This window comes from Ascaphus truei, chromosome 2, assembly GCF_040206685.1.
Source record: "Ascaphus truei isolate aAscTru1 chromosome 2, aAscTru1.hap1, whole genome shotgun sequence".
Taxonomy (NCBI): Eukaryota; Metazoa; Chordata; class Amphibia; order Anura; family Ascaphidae; genus Ascaphus; species Ascaphus truei.
The window spans coordinates 410,950,715-410,974,322 of record NC_134484.1 but is presented as its reverse complement, the minus strand read 5'-3'; the positions used below and the strand labels follow the sequence as shown (position 1 = coordinate 410,974,322).

At 41.6% G+C, this 23,608-nt stretch overlaps 1 protein-coding gene across 3 annotated transcripts in view; it reads left to right on the top strand.

Moving 5' to 3' along the window:
* CFAP69 (cilia and flagella associated protein 69) overlaps positions 1 to 23,608 on the top strand; it is a 97,674-nt gene that overhangs the window by 9,053 nt on the left and 65,013 nt on the right. For all 3 annotated transcript variants that reach the window (XM_075587473.1, XM_075587474.1, XM_075587472.1), the window contains exons 2-12: positions 6,461 to 6,523; positions 7,825 to 7,890; positions 9,951 to 10,060; positions 13,368 to 13,444; positions 15,032 to 15,130; positions 16,987 to 17,139; positions 18,321 to 18,495; positions 18,578 to 18,701; positions 19,938 to 19,986; positions 21,614 to 21,735; positions 22,332 to 22,548. In XM_075587473.1, the coding sequence (XP_075443588.1) occupies positions 6,461 to 6,523; positions 7,825 to 7,890; positions 9,951 to 10,060; positions 13,368 to 13,444; positions 15,032 to 15,130; positions 16,987 to 17,139; positions 18,321 to 18,495; positions 18,578 to 18,701; positions 19,938 to 19,986; positions 21,614 to 21,735; positions 22,332 to 22,548 (1,255 nt within the window). The remainder of the gene's footprint in view (positions 1 to 6,460; positions 6,524 to 7,824; positions 7,891 to 9,950; positions 10,061 to 13,367; positions 13,445 to 15,031; positions 15,131 to 16,986; positions 17,140 to 18,320; positions 18,496 to 18,577; positions 18,702 to 19,937; positions 19,987 to 21,613; positions 21,736 to 22,331; positions 22,549 to 23,608) is intronic.

The window sequence follows — 23,608 nt, the reverse complement described above, 5'->3', positions numbered from 1 at the left end:
CCCAAATTGTTGAGAGCCATTCCCGGTGTATTGTTAATAGAAAAAAAATTCTATTAAATGTGAGTTTATTTAGTTAATTACACCAAGATCTCTCAGAAGGGAGTCGTTAAGCTTCCACATATGTCTCACCCTAGTAGGATTGATATCATTTAGTGTGCATGTTACAAGTGCGTGATGAGACCAGGTAATTGGATTGATCTTTGTCTCTGTCACAGCTGGGATTAGTGAGTGTTCTATAAAAAAAAATAATCTAACCTTGAGAATACTAGATGGGTGCCGAGTGAAATGTATAGTCTCTTTAGGGTGTTGAATCCTCCATATATCCCATAATGCTATATCTTGTATACATCTACATCTGTATCTTTAGGATCTTACACTTTCAGAGTCCTTCTGGGGGGATTTGCATTGAAATCTCCTGCCATAATTATTTTCTCTTCCTTAAACTTTGATAATCTAGGGCAGGGGAGCGCAAACTTTTTGAGCTGCGCCCCCCTGTCTGCTCCTGCAGCTACTCGCTCCCGTTGCCATGGCAACGTGGCACAACACTCCTGCTGAAACCCTGTAAGTAGGTTACAGAGGCCTCACGCCTCCCCCGGCATTTAATTTAAATGCCTGAGGGAAGAGCGCGGGGCCTCTGCAACCGCCCCCGCCCCCCCTGTTTGCGCATTGCTGATCTAGGGAAGACTGTCTCATAAAAATCTACCTGTTTCTCATTGGGGGCGTAAATGTTAGCCAGTGTGACCATTGTGTTTCCCAATTTGCCCCTGAGGAACAAAAACTGACCTTCTTTGTCAGAGTAACTTTCCTCAAAAGCAAATGGTACCGACCTTCTGACCAGTATAGCCACTTCTCTTTTCTTCACTTGTGCTGACGCGAAGAAACTCGAAGACGCTGTGGAAAAATCTGGGTTGATCCTGTTTCCTGAAATGAGTTTCCTATATAAAAACATTTGCTTATTCAAATCTTGCAAAGCTAACTTCTTTTTTCTTGGATAATTTAAACCTTTAACATTTAGCGTACCTAGTTTTAACATATTAAAATGAAACCATATTTCCTAGCCATTTTTGTTATTTTGCATGTGCGCAGGGATTTTGATCCATTGTCTGAGTAGGCTCTCTCTTGCCTCGAGAATATGAGGGAGAGGGAGGGGTAATAGAAGAAAGTGGAAAAACAAAAACATATACTTATATATAACCACATTTACTTACATTTTTAAACATATCTAAACTAAACTACCCCTGTGAAATTTCCGGAGAATAAAGGACAGTAATTTAGCCCCCAGAGACTTCCAAAGGGGTTCTGAATGAGGACGAGGGTTCCCTTTTTTCTCCGTTCTCTAAAAACGAAAGAGATGGAGGAGGGGAGAGGGGGGGGGGGGGTTACATCTTGGGACCCCGAACAAAAAAGAAAAACACCACTAGAAAGTAACTTTTAGGGAGCTTCCAGAGCTCCCGAGTTCTTTTCTTCTCCGGATGAGGATATTGGATGAGTCGCAGCTGGAGGCCGGCTCAGATGTCACTTCGCACAGAGGCTGGCCAGCCAGCCTTACTCGTCTCCCAGGCAGGGGAGGAAAAAAGATCCTGTGTGGGATCAAATATCTAGTCCTTTTCTTCATTCTTTGTGTGAATTCTTCCGTCTGGTAACACCTTTGGTGACGAGCCAGTAGTAATTTTTCCTTTACTTTTTGGATACTTTCTCGGACCTCTTTGTCTTTTTGCTTGCTTCCTTTCTGGGTCTTTCCCTGTGTCCAGACGGGTATCCTGGTAGATTTGCTGGGTAACCCCGCAGTCGGAGGTGATTTAGATCTTTGTATTAGACCCAGATTGATCAGTGCTTTTTCTCCTTCCGGATTCTTCACTACTATTGTTGAACCATTCTGCCAGATCACTAGCTTAAATGAGAAACCCCGCTTATATCTGATTTGGTTGTCCCTTAGCGTCTTTATGACCGGTTGCAGTTCCTTTCTTTTTAGCAGAATGGAAGGAGCTAGGTCACTGAACATTTGGATCTGGGGTCCTTCAAATCTTATCCACTGTTGCGTTCTGGAGACTTGCATAATGGCTTCTTTCACCGAATGATAGTGAGCCCGCAATATAACATCTCTCAGCTTGTTAGGGTCAGATTGTTTAGGACCCAGAGCCCTATGCACTCTGTCTAGTAATAGTCTTCCGTTTCGTCGGGGAGCATGCTCTGGAGCAGTCTTGTGACAAAATCTGTTGGCGTTTCAGGCAATATAGTCTCCGGTATATTCCGTAGTCTCAAATTATTATTTCTAGCGCGATTTTCTGTATCTTCCATGGCTTCTGTCAGGGTGTTTACTTGTAAATGTAAGGCTCGCAATTCATGGTCAGTGACATTTTGGGCTGATATCAGCTCGTCTGCTACTCCTTCTAGACAGTCAGTTCTGTCGCCCAGTCCATGTAAGTCTCTTCTCAGTTCCGATACTACTTTGGTCATTTTTGTTTGCATCTTTTGCACCATACATTTCAGTAAATTGTGTAGATCACCTTTTTGTGGTGGGTCTGGTACTTTCATCCATACTTCCTGCAACCCCTGCTTCAGCCTCTGCCTCTCCCTCTGATCCTGAAGAGGGTCTTGTGTGACCCCCATCATGGGAGTCCTGTTGCTACCGCAGCGTTCTTCTTCTTTTTTTTTTTTTCCTGGCTTACTGCCCAGACGCGCGATCAGTTGTTTTTTTTCTTTTCCTGCCAGGGAATTGGAGGAGCTCCATGTTAGGCGGCCATCTTGTCGGCCCTCCATGCATGGGCCTAACTGACCTATTTGTACAGCGGCACCACGACCGAGCCAAGGGCCGAGGACGTATGGCCCCTATGGACCCTGATAAGCATAAGGTGCTGGTAGTAACAGGCCGTGGTAGGCATTCTGAGACTGACACACCCAGAGACCTTGCGGAGCCTAAGGCTTCCACAGACCTTGCCGAGGACAATCACAGGGTAACAAAATCTACCCAGGACTGCGGAAACTGGGCTGGATTTGATGATCCTTCTAGGGGTGAGATGACTGAATACCTGGTTTTCTCCAGAGAAGGGTCAGAAAGGTCAGAAATATCGGGAACACCCTCTAGGGTGGCTTCTGAATCTGATGTGTCTGTGTGTAACGCAAATGTGGGGAAGGTATGGTCGTGGTGGGATCCCATGTTTCAAGGATATGTACATCATATGAACCGGACACTGTTCTTGCTGTTTAGCGGGGACATTGTGGATCATTGGTGGGAGGAAGGAGAGTTCTCTGCGGAAGAGATTACAGCGGCCCTCAGAAGAAGAGATAGGGAAATTAAATTAGGGTTGCTACAACCAACCGGTTTAACCTTAACCAAGAACAACCCTCTCACAAACAACTATTCTGGGTGCTACCGGGCCAGGCCTGTGGCCGTAAATTAACTAAACTCAGCCGGGCTGACCGATAGTGCAGAGGTACCGTCAGTCCCATGGGTATGATTACCCCTATGTCCCTGAGCCCATAATGAGAGAAATAGAGGCCAACCGAGAGGAGTGGTTGATGGAAAGTGTCCTAGAATACCTAGCCTCCAGTGTAGTATATCTAGGTATTACAATGAAGAGAAAATATGTTATCTCATGCGAGTATGGAGGGTAGGGAGAAACATCTTTATGGTCCGCATTGAATAAGAGACCACTGAGTCTCCACTAGTGCTTTAACTGCAGTAGCCGAGCAAATCAATAAAGTTCCATATAATCTTGAATGAAATAAGAGCTAGATAGTCAAAGTCAATATGTGAGTATATAATGGTCATCCGATAATCTTGATGGTGGTGACAGCAGCTGCTGTACTCCTATAACACAAGTGGATAACTAAATGAGTAACAGTTGGTAGTATAAACCTCCCAGTTCAAAGGTAAACATGAACCATATCTTGCAATCCAAGGAAGCCAAAGTGATATATATATCTTGATATTGGAAAGGTTGTACTCACAGTCTATGACCATCAAACAGGCTCTATGTGGCGTGCATCTCCTGTAAAGGTAAATGTAGATAAAGGGTTCCTTGGTGATCCACGTGGACGCAGGTTAACCAGAAAAGCACCGCAGCAAAAAGGGAGGACCAAACGATAATATGCCGTTAAAACAAGGTTTAATCCATCGACAGGACACACATCAGCAAACAGCTGCACTGCCAGCTGTAATGCCTGGGCCAATAGGAAGATATCGGCTAATATAAAAGAAAGTTCCCAGCATGCAAAAAATACCTCCAGACGAAGCGTGAAAAAATGCGAAACGCGTAGAGGGAATAACGCTGTTCCAGTGTCCAAGGGCAGGACATCGTGAGATAACCCGTCAGGACTCTGGGATTCTATTCCCATTCACTGCATATCTGTGGTAGGCGCCTTTGCACGGACGTGCGCTGCTTACCATAGAGACTTCCGCATTGGCGGCGTGCACACAGTGCTTCACACGGGACATTTGTTTTCATCGGTGTGTTGATTCTGGCAGCCTAAGAATTGTGGATACCAACCGTGAGACTTCCCGGTCGTAACAGACGGTGATGACATCCTAACTGCAACAGGAGAAATCCTATTGGGGCCACATCCGCAAAGCTATCCATCCAGAAACCGCAGTGTGGTAAATTCGTGCTATGTTGCACGTGAATGCATTTAATGTTCAACCTTGATGTACGCAGAATACTTACCTCCTTATCATTTTAATAATATTTTATTACATACTTCACTATTTGCGTTTTCCGCTTTTTTGTCTTTTTGTTGTAGTTTGTGTGAGTGCTGAGCCACTCTCTGAAATTAGCTGCACACGCTTTATACCAACGGATTGTATGGTTTGCATATTCATTATTTTCCATTATTTTCTAAGTAGATTTTTAGCACTAGATTTGCTTTATATACCTTATATAAGGGATATGTGTATGAGACACTGGTTATTATAATATATCACAATTATAAGGTGTTTTTTGGGTTGCGCACTTCACTTTTTGTTTTAACTTATATCTGTGGTAGTACTGCTCTAGCTAAGCGGCAGTTCTCACGCGATCCACATGACCCGCGGTGCACCCTGTGTCCTCTAGTTCGGTTACCTTGGACAAGGTGGCCATTTGGTTCTCCAGTGAGACCGGAGCACAGAGAGCGGGCCTAGGGAGTGATCCGGGGGTCAAGCAATTTCGAACAACTTGTGATTATGTGGAGAGATGTCAGCGATGCCAACTGTGCCATTTTAATATGTATGTTTTTGATGTACTACATGAAATGTGCTTAAGGAATATTTATCTAATAGAGTTTTTTCTCTGCGCTCCTTTTTTTTGTATATTTGTGTCTCTTTCTGCCCCGGTGGATCACGGGAGAGGATTGGAGCAGCGGGAAATACTGTGACCCGCAAGAAACGGGAAACTCTCTACCAGCGCATTCTCAAACAACTTTCTTCTGACTGGAAGACACCTTACATGCCATTGTCTTGAATGGGATGTATGGAATCTTCCAGCACCGTAAGGTGTCTTATGGCAGACGACTGCTAGTAAATATGTCCCTGCATGTTTTACAATATACAGCAAAAGAAGCCCATGAGGGACAACAGTGTAACCTTTCAAATGTACAGTATTTTAGTGTGAAAGTATCTATACATCATAGAGAGATCCTTAATTCTCCCAACTGGTATTTTAAGTTCTGTGGTTTTCTTCTAAAACAGATGTTATACGTCATCCTAGAGAAGGATGTATTTCATCTTGTCCTCTTTATTTTAGTAGATCTGTTTGCTACCAGATATCCTGCAACACAATATAGAGTGTGGTGCAGTGAGCTATAGTTCAGTGAACAAAGTGCAGTGGTTCTCTACTGTAGGAGTTATTTTGAGTCCCTGGGAAAATGTTTGTAAATCATGTAATTAATAATTATTCTTTGTATATAAGGGATTGGCATACATTTTTTTTTTTTGCTCTCTGCATTTTTTTTTTTTTTGCAAATTACATTCATGAATTTCTGAAGATGTACAAAAAATACATTTTCTAAATGACACATTCTACAATAAAAAAATAAAAAATATATTTTTAACTACATAAAACTGGCAGACCAATTGGATTCTGCTTAATGGTTGGCCGACTCAAATGTATAGTGTCATCATTGGTCTCTCATCATCGAGACCAACCAAGAACAACTGTGGAGCCCTTGTATACTTTTCAGGCCTCCATTTGTAATCATGGACAATCAGCTGAGTTAATTCCCCTGCTGAGCCAATCATGGGTGAGGGGCGGTGTCAGAAATGAACCAATCAGGGATGTCGGTGGAGTCAATGCCTAAGGACAGCCATGCGACTGGACGGGACTTGGGAGCGTGGGAAATTGAAACTAACCAATGGGAACAGAGCCGATAGGACTCTTTGCACACGTCTACAGATAAAATTTGCCAAAATAGCCACATTAGACGTAGAGGTCACTAACCCAGTGTGCAGTATCAGTTTACAAACTTTAAAAATGTTCTCTTGTAGGTAGTTCCTTTTAAATCCATGGACCTGAGTCGTGTGCTTAAACTCCTTGAAGATCCATGCTCCGTAAGTACTGTAATTGGAAAGTGTTGATTTTTTTTCTCTCTTTGTTATAGCCAAATGAAAATGTTAGTGCAAGAAAATATCATGTTATTATACTGCTGGCAGAGTTGGTGGTATTTCAATTAAGAATCTCAAAAGTGGCCAAACCACCTACATGCTAACAATGATCATAAATACAGAACATTGTGAAGTGTTAATGTGAGCTTCACTGAAGAGCTTTTAATATCTACAATATTTTCTTGAGGTCATTCCCTGATACATTTTTCTTTTTTTTCTCTTACTCAACCCCCTGCCCGGCAGAGATCATTGGTTGTCCCCCAATGTTCTGGTTCAAGAGCGACGAGCCTGTTCATTATAAAGGTCGAGGCGGCAATCGTGGGTGAGCAATATGACTGCCGGGGTCAGGATTTGGTCCAGGAGTCAATAGAAAAGCAGGGATATAATCAGGAGATGACATCGCAGCTTTCTATTGGTGACCCCGGTGGCCATATTTGTAGTCCACAGCCATATTTGTTGGTTTTTGTGTCTGAACTAGCACAAAAGAACTACAAATATCTCCGGAACTGGGGCTCCTGAACTTCGAGGACCACTGATGAGCTCTCCCAAGGAGGAAACACTCCTTTAAGAGCATGTCACAATGTAAGAATAAGAATTATATATTAAGGGAATTTGAATCCACATGGACAAATTATGTAGTGTCTCCAGAAGAATAAATAAATATGTACTGTAAAATAATAGGGTGTGCATATCAAACTCTCTGCAGGAGCAATAATGCGTGGGTGGCCAACTCCAGTCCTCAAGGGCAACCAACAGGTCAGTTTTCCCCTGCTTCAGCACAGATGGCTCAGTCAGCGACTGTGCTAAAGCAGGGATATCCCTAAACCCTGACCTGTTGGTGGCCCTTGATGACTGGAGTTGGCCACACCTGCAATAATATATCAATTCATCTGTATACTATATAAAGAATCGGGGCCCATTTCTGCACAATATCTCCTCTGTTTTGCAACTCTAAAACATTGATAACTAAGATGTTGTGCCTAGTATAAGCGCTGCAGTAACACCTTCATAAGTATTCTTGGGTTTTCATACAGATTTCTCAACAACATTGCTACAACACACTGCTGCTGTTCACTAGTCTGCACCATCTAAATTAAACGTGAAATGCTTCACCGTTTTGTCTCGAAGTAATTAGTATCTCAGACAAATATTTGATTTCTGATTATGTGCTTTAGGAACCTTTTATTTTAAACTTTTTGATTTCACTTGAGCGTGCATAACTAATTAAGTACATTTTGTTTTTACAGCGAGACTTGATGGAAAGGCATGTGCGAGTTTTAAAAAAAGTGGCCAAACATTATTGCAATGGTGTTGTATCCTTTGTCATGTACTTTATTCCATAGTATTGTAAATATATTAGTTAATGCTTTCACACCACTGTTGGTATGTGTGTGTATATATGTATTTATATATATTTATATATATATATATATATATATATATATAATCAAAAAATAAATATATGATACCGTTCTGTGGCTAACGAAATGCTTTTATTTGTGCGAGCTTTCGAGATACACTGATCTCTTCTTCCGGCGATGTTACAATGATTGAAGCAAGGGTATACTTAAAAACAGTGTCTCTTGGAATGTTATCTGTGCTGGTCCTTCCCCCGGTGTGGATGTGTTTAATGACTAGAGGTGTCAAAAGGTTCCTGAAAGCAAGTGAAGAAAGAGTCTGTATGTGTATCAGTGTGAATAAAAATGAATGGAGAGCCCACAGTATATACAGTGCTTTACACAAGGTGTGTGTGGAGTGGGAGTGGATATAAAAGGTGTGGGTGTGTGTGGAAATGTGAGAGTTTGTAGCACAACTAAAAGTGTGTGTGGATACTTTGTGGTCCCTATTGGTGTATAGGGATGGAAAAACAAGGAGTATTAGTATGTGTGAGAGACAGCTGTGTGTGCATACATATAGCACAGTATGTACAGACATGGCCTTTAGCGCTCATGGGAAGAGAGTTCACTAGTGTCAGTAATGACTCATAAAATTTCGATCTCTGTTTAGGCCACTGCTAAGTGTTTCGAACAGTTGCATAAATTTGTAACATCGCCGGAAGAAGAGATCAGTGTATCTCGAAAGCTCGCACAAATAAAAGCATTTCGTTAGCCACAGAACGGTATCATCTATTTATTTTTTGATTATTGAAGCTCGGCTAACACGGTACTGATACCTATATATATATATATATGTATATATATATATGTGTATATATATATATATATATATGTATATATATATATATATATATATATATATATATATATATATATATATATGTATATATATATATATATGTATATACACACACACACACACACACACATCTATATGTTCACTACTAAAACTTGGTATGTACAGTGTGTATATATCTAATTTACATAATGCACTGCATGTATATAGATAGAGAGGTAGGTTTCAGTGTGGGGGGAATAAGAAGTGGTGTCTGTGCATGGGGGGGGGGGGGAGTGGTGATGTCAATGTAGGCCCCAAAATGAATAGCGCGACCACTTTGTAGGTAGAGAGGAAAAGGTTAACGAGCCGCTGGGTGGGAGGCCGCGACCGCACTTTCTGGCAGCCATGCACTGGAATGCAAAATGTATGTCAGTTTCACTTCCAGGGAAGTTATTTTTTCTCTTATGGGGAAAATGAATGAGTAAAACAAGCTCAAAAACATTTAATTAAAAAAAAATTACCCAAATGCACTTGTATCCCCAAGCCCTACATCCCATACAAATGTCAAAATAATAGCATTAAAGAGCAATCCCCACCTTGCTCCCCATTTTTTCTTAACATAGGTGGGAAGCAGGGTGTTGTTGGAGCTGAACAGCGTTCATTTTACCTCTGGGGACCCCCTGGATCCCACCCATGTAAAAAAAAAAGGGGGGGGGGGGGGCGGGAGGGCGGCAGAAAGTCACACAAAAAATATAGGGATGGGGAACTGCTCTGCTCCTTAACCATTTTTTAGATGCAAGCTGCTAAAAAGTCTTCTTAATAGTGTGAAATGTAGAAATGTATGGGTTTTTTCACCTACAGTAACTTTTGACATCTCCATATCCCAAGTAGCTGGATGGATTTGGCACACAGCATCTCATACCTCCCAACAACAAACGTACAAAATGTGTTGTAAACCATCCAGCCAATTGCATGATACTGTATGACTGCTTGTTTGGCATGGAGTGTTTAAAAAAAAAAAAAAAAAAAAAAAGGCAATGTACAGCCACGTCATAACTATGTCAGCACTAATATAGTGTTGGTTTTGGAGAGGTATTTAATATATACTTTTTATATATACCTTTAATATTCTGGTACAATAATTCACATACTCTGCTGTTAATATATTTTATTGTCTTAACTTGAAATCTTCAAAAAGCCCTTGAAGGATTTAACACACATGTTCAAAATGCTAAATATTTGTGCAGGAAGGATAGAAGACCATGCAGATTATGTAGAACCCATGTGTGAAATTCTAAAGCTATCCGGGTAAGTAATTCACCTTAAGTTCTGGGTTGAAGAAAAAAAAACAGATAGAAATTAACAAAATACAGATAAATTGAACAGGTTGAGCAATCAGTGGAGATTTGTCATTATTTCAGCATTAAGCATAATAAATTATTATTATAATTCAATATCCGTAATAGTTTTCTTTTTGCCGTGATCTAGGCCCTCAATTAGCATGCTGTAAAGTTGAGGGGAAGATTAATTTGCATGGCACTGATGCTTCACAGCATTTTGAATAGGTGCCATAGACTAATTTGAATGGAGCTGAACTCTTCTTCAGCACAGGAAAGCGGCTTTGCAGCATACCGAATAAAGGACACGGAGTCTGCATCTTAATTCCTGTATTATCTGCGTAGAGATGGCATGGTAATCATGTTGTTTACAATATGAAATGTTGTATTTCTACTCCTCTCTCAGTATATACGTTACATAACTGTACTAAAGTTTTAGAACGTCAAACCAATTGGCATGGTATGTTTGTTAATATAAAAAGCTGTGTGTGCTGTGCACGCGCATAGTAAGTGAAACTTCTTTGACTTTTGTCACAGAAATTGTATTTGTGTTGGTGTTGGTGATGTTTTAATTAAAAATCAAAATACAATCTCAATGACAAAACGCAAATAAATTTGACTTAGAATGCGCGTGCTCGGCACACATCCCCTGTATTAGCTATTTGCACTAAGTGTGAATTCCGCGTGTGACAGTGTGCGTGTGACTGAGAGTGTGCGTGTGACTGAGAGTGTGCGTGTGACTGAGAGTGTGCGTGTGACTGAGAGTGTGCGTGTGACTGAGAGTGTGCGTGTGACTGAGAGTGTGCGTGTGACTGAGCGTGTGCATTTGACTGAGAGTGTGCGTGTGACTGAGCGTGTGCGTTTGACTGTGCGTGTGCGTCTGACTGTGAGTGTGACTGAGTGTGCGTCTGACTGTGAGTGTGACTGAGTGTGCGTGTGACTGAGTGTGACTGAGTGTGCGTGTGACTGTGAGTGTGACTGAGTGTACGTGTGACTGAGTGTGCGTGTGAGTGTGACTGAGTGTGTGTGACTGAGTGTGCGTGTGACTGTGAGTGTGTGTGGGGGTCTGGGGGGGTCAGTGTGTGGGGGTCTGGGGGGGTCAGTCAGTGTGTGTGGGGCTCTGGGGGGGTCAGTGTGTGTGGGGGTCTGGGGGGGTCAGGCAGTGTGTGTGGGGGTCTGGGGGGGGTCAGGCAGTGTGTGTGTGGGGGTCTGGGGGGGTCAGGCAGTGTGTGTGGGGGTCTGTCAGTGTGTGTGGGGGTCTGGGGGGTTCAGTCAGTGTGTGTGGGGGTCTGGGGGGTTCAGTCAGTGTGTGTGGGGGTCTGGGGGGTTCAGTCAGTGTGTGTGGGGGTCTGGGGTGGTCAGTCAGTGTGTGTGGGGGTCTGGGGTGGTCAGTCAGTGTGTGTGGGGGTCTGGGGGGGTCAGTCAGTGTGTGCGGGGGTCTGGGGGGGTCAGTCAGTGTGTGTGGGGGTCTGGGGGGGGTCAGGCAGTGTGTGTGTGGGGGTCTGGGGGGGTCAGGCAGTGTGTGTGGGGGTCTGGGGGGGGGTCAGGCAGTGTGTGTGTGGGGGTCTGGGGGGGTCAGGCAGTGTGTGTGGGGGTCTGTCAGTGTGTGTGGGGGTCTGGGGGGTTCAGTCAGTGTGTGTGGGGGTCTGGGGGGTTCAGTCAGTGTGTGTGGGGGTCTGGGGTGGTCAGTCAGTGTGTGTGGGGGTCTGGGGTGGTCAGTCAGTGTGTGTGGGGGTCTGGGGGGGTCAGTCAGTGTGTGCGGGGGTCTGGGGGGGTCAGTCAGTGTGTGTGGGGGTCTGGGGGGTTCAGTCAGTGTGTGTGGGGGTCTGGGGTGGTCAGTCAGTGTGTGTGGGGGTCTGGGGTGGTCAGTCAGTGTGTGTGGGGGTCTGGGGGGGTCAGTCAGTGTGTGCGGGGGTCTGGGGGGGTCAGTCAGTGTGTGTGGGGGTCTGGGGGGGGTCAGGCAGTGTGTGTGTGGGGGTCTGGGGGGGTCAGGCAGTGTGTGTGGGGGTCTGGGGGGGGTCAGGCAGTGTGTGTGTGGGGGTCTGGGGGGGTCAGGCAGTGTGTGTGGGGGTCTGTCAGTGTGTGCGGGGGTCTGGGGGGGTCAGTCAGTGTGTGTGGGGGTCTGGGGGGTTCAGTCAGTGTGTGTGGGTCTCTGGGGGGTCAGTCAGTGTGTGTGGGGGTCTGGGGTGGTCAGTCAGTGTGTTTGGGGGTCTGGGGGGGTCAGTCAGTGTGTGTGGGGGTCTGGGGGGGTCAGTCAGTGTGTCTGGGGGGGTCAGTCAGTGTGTGTGGGTCTCTGGGGGGTCAGTCAGTGTGTGTGGGGGTCTGGGGGGGGTCAGTCAGTATGTGTGGGGGTCTGGGGGGGACAGTCAGTGTGTGTGGGGGTCTGGGGGGGTCAGTCAGTGTGTGTGGGGGTCTGGGGGGGTCAGTCAGTGTGTGGGGGGGTCCGTCAGTGTGTGGGGGGTCCGGGGGGGTCCGTCAGTGTGTGGGGGGTCCGGGGGGGGGTCCGCGCGGGTTGCGCCCGGTTTTTGTACCACCGCTTCCTGGGGGGCCCGCAAACGCCCACGTCACTGGAGGGCTGAATGGCGCCGCTGCCAGCCGCTTCTGCGCATGCGCGGCATGGCAGCGGTAGTGGAAGTTAGGCGGGCCCATGTGTGGGCTGGGAGGGAGATCCCATTCAGGTTAGGAAAGGGTGGGGGGGGGCTGTCCCGGTCGGGCGGTCTCTGCTGTCCCGGGCAGCAGACGGGGAACGGCAACACATGTCAACAGCCGTGGCAGCGGGCGGGGAACAGCGCCGCTGCCAACCGCTTCTGCGCATGCGTGGCTTTCCCCCAGTCCCCATGATTACTGAGCATGCGCGGCTTGGCAGCGGATGTGCGGGGGGAATGGCGGCCGTTAGGAGCGGCGCCGGCGGCTATCGCCGCCGCCGCCGCCGCATATGTGATCAGCCATGTGGGGGGAGCAGCAGCCGTTAGGAGCGGCGCCGGCGGCTATCGCCGCCGCCGCCGCATCTGATTTGTGGAGCGGGTGTGATGTCAGTGTTGGGGTCGGGCTGAGCCAGAACACAGCCCGGCCTCAACTGCCAGCACTGACGTCACATCCGTTTCATTTCTGTCTCCACAATCCATTTTTGCCCCATCACGAATGAGGTGCCACTAAGGAAGTTTCACTTCAAAAACTGCTGGTTCTCATCCATGAGGCACAATTTTAATTGAATTAATAGGTAGCATGTACTAAATAAATGTTTGTTACATCGGTTTGGTTATTTTTCCTATTTGCAGACTGCCCTTTCTGAAAGAGAAGACATCAGATGAAATAAGCTACGCACAGGTTGTTGCAGAGTCAATATCACAGTTGGGTAAGTTATACTGTACACCATTGACTTGGAACCAGCTGGAGCCAGGTCATATAACTCTACAAATTCCATCAACTCCATTTTCAAAAGAGTATTGCATTAGAGAATGCTGGGGTCTACAACATATAGTGTCAGTTACTGCCTTTTTATTTTTTGCAGTCACACTCAGACTGGTGAGAAATAGTACAGGTGCATTCTATACCTGGAGATTTTTTGTGTGTGCAAAATTGTGATTTTTCTAAAACATGCTTTATAACGTAAGATTGATTGCTGAACAAATCTGCTGCTGCTGCTGCAACCAACAGTTAGGAAAGTACTTTTTTCAACTGATTTATGATTGTGCAGTTAATATTTTTGGCCTGAATGTAGAGAGCCACTAAAAGCATAAAACACCTGTCATTTTATTGCAGTTCCAGCACGTGTTGCACGGGGTTGAGAGTGTGAAAGGTGAAGGCATTTGTGAAAATGACTGAAAAACATTGTTTTGATATAAATGACAAATAATCTGCAAGTAATTATCTAAGAATGCAGTGGTTACTTTGGAATAGCTCAACTCATGAAATGTCAGACCTTTCCTCAGGGACCTTCAACCGCACTTTGTTTTAGCACTAGCCAATGTATTTGCATATGAATGGAATTTTGATTGCTCCAAAAACATTTGACAGATTATGAAACTGAGAGAAACATTTGTAGCATTACATCAAAACACACTTGTTTATATTGATATATACTCAGAGGACCATACACATTGGTATATCTTCAAACAAAATTGAAAAGCAATGAATAGAAATGAGATTTATGAACATGGTTAGTTCAATTAAAGGTGAAATCACCTTACTTTATTCCACAAAGGTATTTTTGCAGTACTCTGTAAATTCTCTAATATTCCTTTTTAAACTCTCTCACATATTCATTGGAAATGTACCTACTACATTCCTTCTTTGGACAAACATTGATGTAAAATAATTAGAACTTTTCTGAGAACTACTATGTAACTTTACATTAAGAATTATTGTAACATTTTATCTTGGTTAGGCATTGACCTATAACTAATACTAAAAGTAAGAGGGAAATTGGCTCTTTTAATTTCTTGTAACTGTTATACATGGTGCTTAATTGAGCAATATTAAAGAACATTGTTCCCTGTCAAAAATGCTTTAGATTAGATAGTAAAACCTGTTACAAAATATGAATCAAAAGAAAACCCTTCTGAATTTTGCTTCCAATGGGTTATTTATTTGGTCTTGTGTTTTATACATAAAATAAGAGCAGCAAATTCCTTAATGACTTGGAATGTTAATGCACTCGTAAAATGCACATTGGGGTTTTTTTTTTAATGCCTAAAACTGAAATTCTCTCTCTGTGTATTTTAGTGTTTCCTGCTCAAATTTCAATGTAGTAGATCATTTAATGAGTATAAAGGCTTTTTACTAGTGGCTCATTATCTATTGACCTGTACCATTGTCTGTCTGAATATTATCGATTGACCGTACCATTGTCTGTGTGCCTGTCTGACTAATCACAGTGCATTACATGGGAAAAACGTGAGACCCAACACATTACAGTATGACATTCTTATTTATTTGATAGGTTGCCTTATGAGAGTGCCAAGTTCTCAAGTGAGGATACAAATCTGCAACTCTATTATCCATTTCTACAACCCAGAGCCTGTCAAACAGCAGGTTGAAGGTAACATATGTATCTGCTGTTATTAATTGGTTATGACTAACAGAAAAAATGTAGAGTTAATAAATTCCTAACGTTTCCAGGTAATAGTTTAATGTAATAGTTATATGATGTATTTACCTACATACTGCCATAGAGCCATGCAACCCATTGCACTATAGCACTGAATGAGTTCAAATAGCTCTGGTCAGTGGGCCACAGTTGCTGGTTAAATAGGAAAACAAACTACAGATGCAGCCACCAGTATCCGATCACTTGCCTGGGTAAAAACTAAGGCATCTCACAGTAAATGCCTCAACATTTCTGTGAGATTTCTGCAGCCAGACTAATGGCCCATCGGATTAACACAGCAGGGGTCCCTGCAGTCCCATTCAAACACCCCCGCCATGTTAATCCGATGGGCCATTAGTCTGGCTGCAGAAATCTCACAGAAATGTTGCAGTTTATTGGGAGATTGCCATAGATTTTGCAAGGCAAGTGATCGGATACTGGGGGCTGCATCTGTATGTACGTGTGTTAGAGTTCAAATGTAATTAAATTGCGTTGTCATAGTTTATACTATTTTTAAAACCTTTAGCAAAAAAAAGCCTAAAAAGTTCACCTTCCAGTGAATGTACATATATTGTAGATGTACAGTAACCATGCGGATTCTCTCATTGGAAATGCTCTCTGTGATGCCATGTCTTAATTCAGTAATATTACAGACACCTGGTATAGGTCAAAACAGGCCTTTGTTGTGTTTGCTGCTCACCAAACTACTGTACTTATTAATGCATAACCTGTCGGGGGAGATGGATCAACAGGAAAGAAAGTGCAAATAGAAGTTTGTTTTAAGTGTTTCCCACATCTTACACTACTAGATGTGTGCTGTTGCCTAGATGGAACACGCCAAGTATGCCACTTGGGTATTTTGTTTAACGCAAATACCAGAATACTAGAAAAGTGACGCACGGAGACCGGAGTTTGTTACATCTCATTGTAATCTGTGTGTCATGTAGCTCCTTCCTACTCCTCTTTGTGACACTACCCAACTCGTAAGCTGGCTCACACTGAACAAAACTTGAAGACTTTGATACACTAAAGCAGACAGACACAAGATATAAATAACGCAATTTGTGTCATTTTCATCTCGCATTTCCCTTGATATATCACCCCTGTTGTGGGTTGTCTTCTAACATTCATTTTTGCTTATGGAGATTTTTTTAATGCATCTTTGTGATACTTCATGGATGACATGTACTGCAGTTCGCAGATCTCTTCTTGAGGTGTACTGTACATTTGAAATACTCTTGAAGAAGGGACCTATGAGGTTGTAAAGTCATGTGCACTATCACTACACTTATGAAGAACTTTTACAAAGCACTTTCATCCTGATCCAATGAAAGGTATCACAACCTGTAATGAATCTGAAACTCTATAACCAATACTTCTTTAGAGTTTTTGAACTACTTATTGAAAATAGCTTCCGATTAATGATACATCAAAACATTCCTGTCAATGTTTTCAAATTAGAGGGACCGCTTTAATTAAAAAGAAATATTATTTTCTTTATTATTTTCATAGTAGTTGGTAATTTTATACCCAGATTACGTGATTTTTTTTTTCTACATAAGTTAAAGAGATGGCAACATACAGTATAGCACAGCACATTACTTCAAATGTAAACTCTTCCGTCGAAAAGACTACCCTCTCACATTGTGTTTATTTTTATACAGTATCTGGAGGCCTTACTATAAGTCAACACTTTATATTTTCTGTTGTATTGTAAGACACTGAATACTCTTACTGTACAACTAAAGTGTTATAGTGGCAATTGTGGATCTAAAATCACTATCTGAATATTTTGTTCTTTGACACAGGTTTCCATCCAACCAGTGAGAATTACAAGATACAGATGGCTGAAGTAGGAGGCTTGGCAGAAACCATGGTTTTATCACTGTCTTTGCTTGAAAATCGACTTCAGGAGAAATTATGGTTACTTAGAGTACTGCAACTCCTATCTAGTACCTCTGGTATGTTTGATAGTGGGAGCAGTGTGTACATGTACTGTAGTTAGAAATCTAGACACACTGTTATACCTTTCAATGGTCCAGCAATAGATTTCTTCAAGGATGTCATAGTTTCTTTACTGTAACAGAAAAGTTAAATAAATCATGGGTTAGGGAGTACAGTAGAAACAGTCTGAAGGTCATTTTTATAGACAAGATCCCAGATGGGATAGATGATCCTGCTCAGCTGATTAGTTGTTAATGTAATAGAAAATTAGTCAAGAAGGGGGGAGGGAAAGGGGTGCCGGCAAGAAACTGACGGAGAAGAAAAAGGGTTTCCCTATGGCTGCACTAAAAATACATTTCCCACAAGGGTAATTAAAAAATGACATTTAATTAACATATATACAAAAGACATACATACAATTCTGGATAAAGTGCCAGAAACTAGAATCACGGCATGAACATAAAAACAATTACAAATGAAAAAAACTGGGTGAGAGCTTTGAAGTGGGTCCTACAAGACAACCCTGCCACAGAAGTGCTAAAAACGAGCCTATCCTTATTATAATAAAAATATCAGGCACTGTGATAGGGGTCTGCTTATCGGGTAGCTTTCTAGAGCAGTTGTGATTAATTCACAGCCTATACGCCCTTTAGATGCTTATAATAAATGCATAGACTCAGGATCAGGTTAGAGAGGTGATAAGTACAGCTCAACCCCCTTATAACACTGTGCTTGGGGTCCAAAGAATCACATCGTGTTATAAGCGGATCGCGTTAGAAATACTGTGCAATGGTATGCATTGTACAATAAAGTATTTAAGATACCAACAATCTTGAGAATAAGCTACATGTTACAGTACATCATGAGCACGTGGAGGTCTTTGGCAAGAGTACAGAAGTTAATTGTAAGAAACAGTTGTTTTCACTGTGGTCTCTTATCACAACTTGTAAAATAAATCTAAATCCAAAGTAGACTGGCATGCACCTTTAAATCCCAATATTCACATATTTCATAACAGACACAAGGTTATTCTGAATATAATAATCCAAGTTGCATCATTTTTATACTCATATCTCCTGTAAATAATATATACATTTATATACATATATTGTGTGTGTCTATATATATATATATATATATAATGTGTGTGTGTATTTATATTGAGCTTGTAATTAATATGGCTTTGTTCTTACTACAGAGAACTGCAAGCTTATGGCAAAAGCTCAGGCTGCTAGTAGAATCTGCTCACGACTCAATGACCCAGATCCCTCGGGACAGCTGCTTTTCCGCTCTTCAGAAATTTTGTGGAACCTGTTAGAAAATGGTCCAAAGGAAGAACTCATTAATCAACTCAGTAACTTAGAATGTATCTAGTACGTATTGTGTGACATGTTCATTCAGGTTAGCTTGGTGTTAAATTGAACATCCTGTTTAAATTGGCCCTTTTTGTTTCAGCGCATTGAAGGAATCATTTATTAAACTTCTGACAAATGGTTACAAACACTATGACCGCCAACTCAGAAACGACCTCTTGGTGATAGCTACACTCATAGCAGAAAACCATGGGCCTCCAATGGTTGTAAGTAAAATTCACAAATACTGTACAGTGCAAATGTACATTATTTAGAATACCTGTTTGTTTTTGGTAACTGAACGCATGACAGACGCAAAAAAAATATCTTGTAAAAAGATGTCACTTAGATAAAAATTGTAAATTACTTACCAGTTTTATTTATTTCCTCAAACAATTGTAATCATTGTTATCGTTAAGTAAAAAAAAAAAAACCCTTTAATTTCTTTGAAAACTGGAAGGTTAAAGATCACTTTACGAGTGCAATTAAAGAGCAGGCCCTGCCCAGTACAATGTGACTTTATTTCCTTCAGTATTGATAGTTTAATTCCATATTATCACGAGACTTTCATCTAGTCCTGTTATTTTTGTATTTATTTTTTACTCTAATTAATAGACTGAGTTTCTATGGAAAAAGGAGACTTGAAGAACAAGGAAGGGACCACTGTTGCATGATTATATTAAACTAGGTTAGCAATGCTGCTCCAAATGTAGATGCCAATGCAGTCATACACTGGGATATCCATTGGTTCAGTTACGTTAAAAAAAATATGGGGGCTGGGAGCGCTGGTTTGAAACAGCATTTCAGTTTTATACCCTGTATAATGACATATAGTATAGAAAGATAATAGGATTACAACAATTCACAAAGAGGCTATCTTACAGCAAGTGAAAATATTTATTTATAATATCAAATGATTAGAGCTGCACCTGTCATCTATCTACGGCGTGCCCTTCGGCATACACTGGGGGTTATTCATTAAATTAGGATAGTGCCCTGCACTATCTTAAGGAAACTTCTATTGACTTCAAGGGGAGCTTCCATACACCAGTGCCGCAACCGGCACTACAGACCTCTTCTCTATGAGGCCGCCCGTATCGTGCGGCAATTTTTTTTTAAAAGACAAATGATTTTGTCTTTTTGCACGAGGGCCGCATCACGTGAGCGGGTCAGCCAACGAGGGCAAACCAGCCTTGTGACGCGTCCGCAACGCCTCACCATTGCCTCAGACCTCAGTGCAGGCATCGCTCGAGCGTTAGGCGCGCACGACGCCATGCGCTCTGTCATGCTCGCTCCTACTATAATCTCAGCCTACGTCATGTATTTACACATCCATAGGGTCCCCAATAAACAAAAGAATAAATCTGTGTACATGTATTGTAAACAATTCAGACCCCAAACCCCCAATAATACCTCATTTTTGAGATGTGTAATTGTTTGATTTTTATTTATTATATTTTCAGGAAAGTGGATTTGCCAAGCAGCTCATCTTATTTGCTACATTTTCTGAAGGTGAGTTAGGGAGAAACATCTCAGCTGGGTCTACAAATGGTGCCAGGCTAATAGTGTTTTGCTCACTAAAGTGAAGTTGCACCATACTGTACAAATCAAATTGTTATAACTACAGTAGAATGGTGATATAGGAGACCTTACAGTACCTGTTACAAAATTGTATTCAGTTTGACTAATACAATGCATAATACAACTGCATAGACACCACACATTTCTCTAGGGCCACCATGCTTGGTTTTGACAAAATTGAACATGACTTTTCAGGCCAGCAGGCTAATTTAAAATGTTGGTATGATTTACCGCTTAATTTAGAACTAGTCCCCACTTATTAAAGTGAGACATTTTAATGATTTTAAATGGTCAATGTTGTAATTGGTATAGGTATAGATTAATATAGTCCTCTTCTAAAGCACAATGCAATATGACCAAAAAACAAGCACAAGTGACTTCACACAAATATAGGTGATTGAAAACATAATACAACCTACAAATCAAAAAACAAAAGTCCCCAAGGTGGTCAGCCTACAGTACCATATACTGTACCTATGTAAAGTCTCTACATCGGAATAGTTGAAGAAACAAAGTCTTCGCTCAACGATGAAAATGTAAGAGCTTCAGTGTATCTGACTTGCCTCTTGATGTTGCTGTACAAACCAATGCTTGTTGGATCCATAATAACAATACATTATCGGTGCAAACAGGTGAATGTCCTTATTAAACTAATAATAAATACATGTGTCGTTTAACCAGTTTAAAGTAGTTTATTACGGTCTTCACCCATGTGCTCCAATAGTGTGTTGTTATAGTTACAACACAATGCAACCAAGAACTCACTTCTCAGTTTTGTTCTGACTGTAAAACCAGACTGTGCAGTATTTTGTTGAAATTATCACCATATACGCAATACCAGTTGTATGTATATGGAGCTCATTATAATATGCTTATTGTATAGTAATTTTTTGCACAAACTGTTGCCATAAATTCTCTAAAAATAAGAATGGAAAGCTTTCCTTAAGTGTAAACCACGTTTAGCAAGATATATTATTATAATAATAATAGTTTGTTCTTATATAGCGCTGCTAGTTTTACATAGCGCTTTACAGAGACATTTTGCAGACACAGTCCCTGCCCCGTGGAGCTTACAATCTATGTGTTTGGTGCCTGAGGCACAGGGAGATAAAGTGACTTGCCCAAGATCACAAGGAGCCGACACTGGGAATTGAACCAGGTTCCCCTGCTCCAAACCCAGTGTCAGTCAGTGTCTTTACTCACTGAGCCACTCCTTCTCCCTAAAATATTAAAGTACAGCTCTATGAAAAAATTCACCGATAAAATACCGTTATACTTTATATATGCTCAGGACAGGCAATTTATGGGCTTCCTCAAACAGCCAAGCTCTAGCAGGCTTCATTGTCTCCCCAGGTAACACAACATATCCCGTTACAACTTATAACTATAATATCACTGAGTTTCCATAGTAATGAATGCAAGTGATGGAGCAGAATATCTCAGCAGAAGGGAATGAAACCTGCTACATCTGTAATACACACTCTTGTTTTCTAAATTCATTATTAATGTAATTCTGATTCTTTTTGTCTATGCTATGTTTTTTGTTTTTTCATTGTAGTTAAACATCACAATCCTTTGGTTAAAAGTCTTAAACTTCTTCATAGCAATGAAGACTTTGAGATGAAAAAATTGCTATTCAACATGATTGTGGTTTTATCTAAAGATTTGTCTACAATACAGGTAAGAAGTGGTAATTCTGTTACTACATACCTACAGTATCTCATATTTAGCGCATTTTTGTTATTTTTATAACTTTAGTTTGTATTGTCCTAGTTAATTTACAATTAAATTTATTTGTGTGCTTGGTAAAAATAAATATATCAAAACCTTAGTTATTCTGCTGTCAGATGGAGTGCACTTTTAAAAGGTTCTCAGAAGGACAAATGAATGCATTGTGAATTATTACACTACAGATAGAGCTTTATGTTTTAGACATGGGTTGCTTATCACTGTTTTTGGTAAATCGGTTTTAAGATCCTTAACATGAGATTTCAAATTATGCGTTCTGTTTACCGCCATTAATAATCTGCTTTATTTGCATCCAAACCACTTCAAACTTTAGACAAGCCTCCTTATTTCTATCTTCACTGAATTCAGTAGTGCACAATCTCCCTCATATTTAGCCTTTGAAAAGCTTTTGTCACGTACCACCTTTCAGTAACCTCTATTCTGCTTTTAATTTATTGCTAGTCCCACTGTACATATATTGATATGTGGAACTGCACTCTCAAGCTGCTGTATCATCATAGGTTAATCCCTTTCCTTTTCTCTTGTAGTTTCTCAGTGATGGTAAGGTGGTGTTGGCTCTCTTTAATTATGTGAAACCAAATGAAAAACCTGGGGTGCATAGCTGGCCCGCTGCTCGCTTTGAAGACTTGCAGCTGCATGCCATGGCAACCTTGGCTACAGTGGCTCCCCTGCTATTGGAAGACTACATAACCTGTCAAGGAAACACTCGCATCCTCCTGTTTTTGGAATGGTGCACCAGCCAAGGTGATACAGCTTCTAGATCTCTTTTGAATGCTCTTGTTGGGTGTACTGTACTTCTTGAAACATTAAACCCCCAGACTCAGAAGAATATCTCTTTGGATGCAGGCAATGAGTGAGGTCAATGTTGCATATCAGTAAAACATTTCCAATCGTTTATTGCCTCGCTGACATTTTTATTTCCCAGAGACCTGGGACCCTAGAGCTGTGGGCTTTTGCTTGTGAGTAAAATACTGTTCTTTAATTGTCCCTGAATAGGTAAGAAGTAAACAAAATAGAACTTTTGTATTGGGTAATGAATGCTACCACACAGGATGATTTTCCTAAAGTTTGAGGGTGACTGCCTCATAGAGTAGTTCACTGAAATTGAATTGTCCTACATTCTCCTTGGAAAAAATCAGCCCAATGCAAGTAAATGAATGATGAAGAGATCTTCGTTTATACCAAATCTCCCTGAAAATAAGTTTCAGATGTTGCTCAGAAAAAAATATTAAATGTGAAAACATGTGCATGCACTAATACTATAGGAGTGGTATAAACTTAAATGCAGTTGATTATGGTACTCTTAATTTAAGAGCAGTTCAGGAAGAGTACATGGATGTGTCTGAAAGGCTGATGTGCATTCGATGTTTTGCTATTTCTTCTGCTTGCCCTGGTACAGCACGTCACAGATTAACACCCTTTCCTATGCAGAGCTGCCCAGCTCCATCCCCTTGTCTACTTAGTGCAGTCCAGTTTGATGCTGTTCCAAGAGAAACACAAAGCAGAAGCTTTAGTAATGACTTCCAATGCACTTCAGTCTCTCCAGTATCAGAAGTTATAGAGATTATTGCCTCTTTCAACTTGTGAAGAGTATAACCGGTATATAGTATGGTTCTATTTAGCGCTGTACATAGTACAGTTCACAGTCACAATTAGACCTTTCACTGAATAGCTTGCATACTCATTTGCTGTGGCTGTTACTTTTTTTTAATATAAAAAAATGTTTTGTATTCTACATTTTAAGACCACATTTTGTTCGCCTCCCTTTACCAGAAAATAAATTGTTCTCCCTGCTATTTTTCTA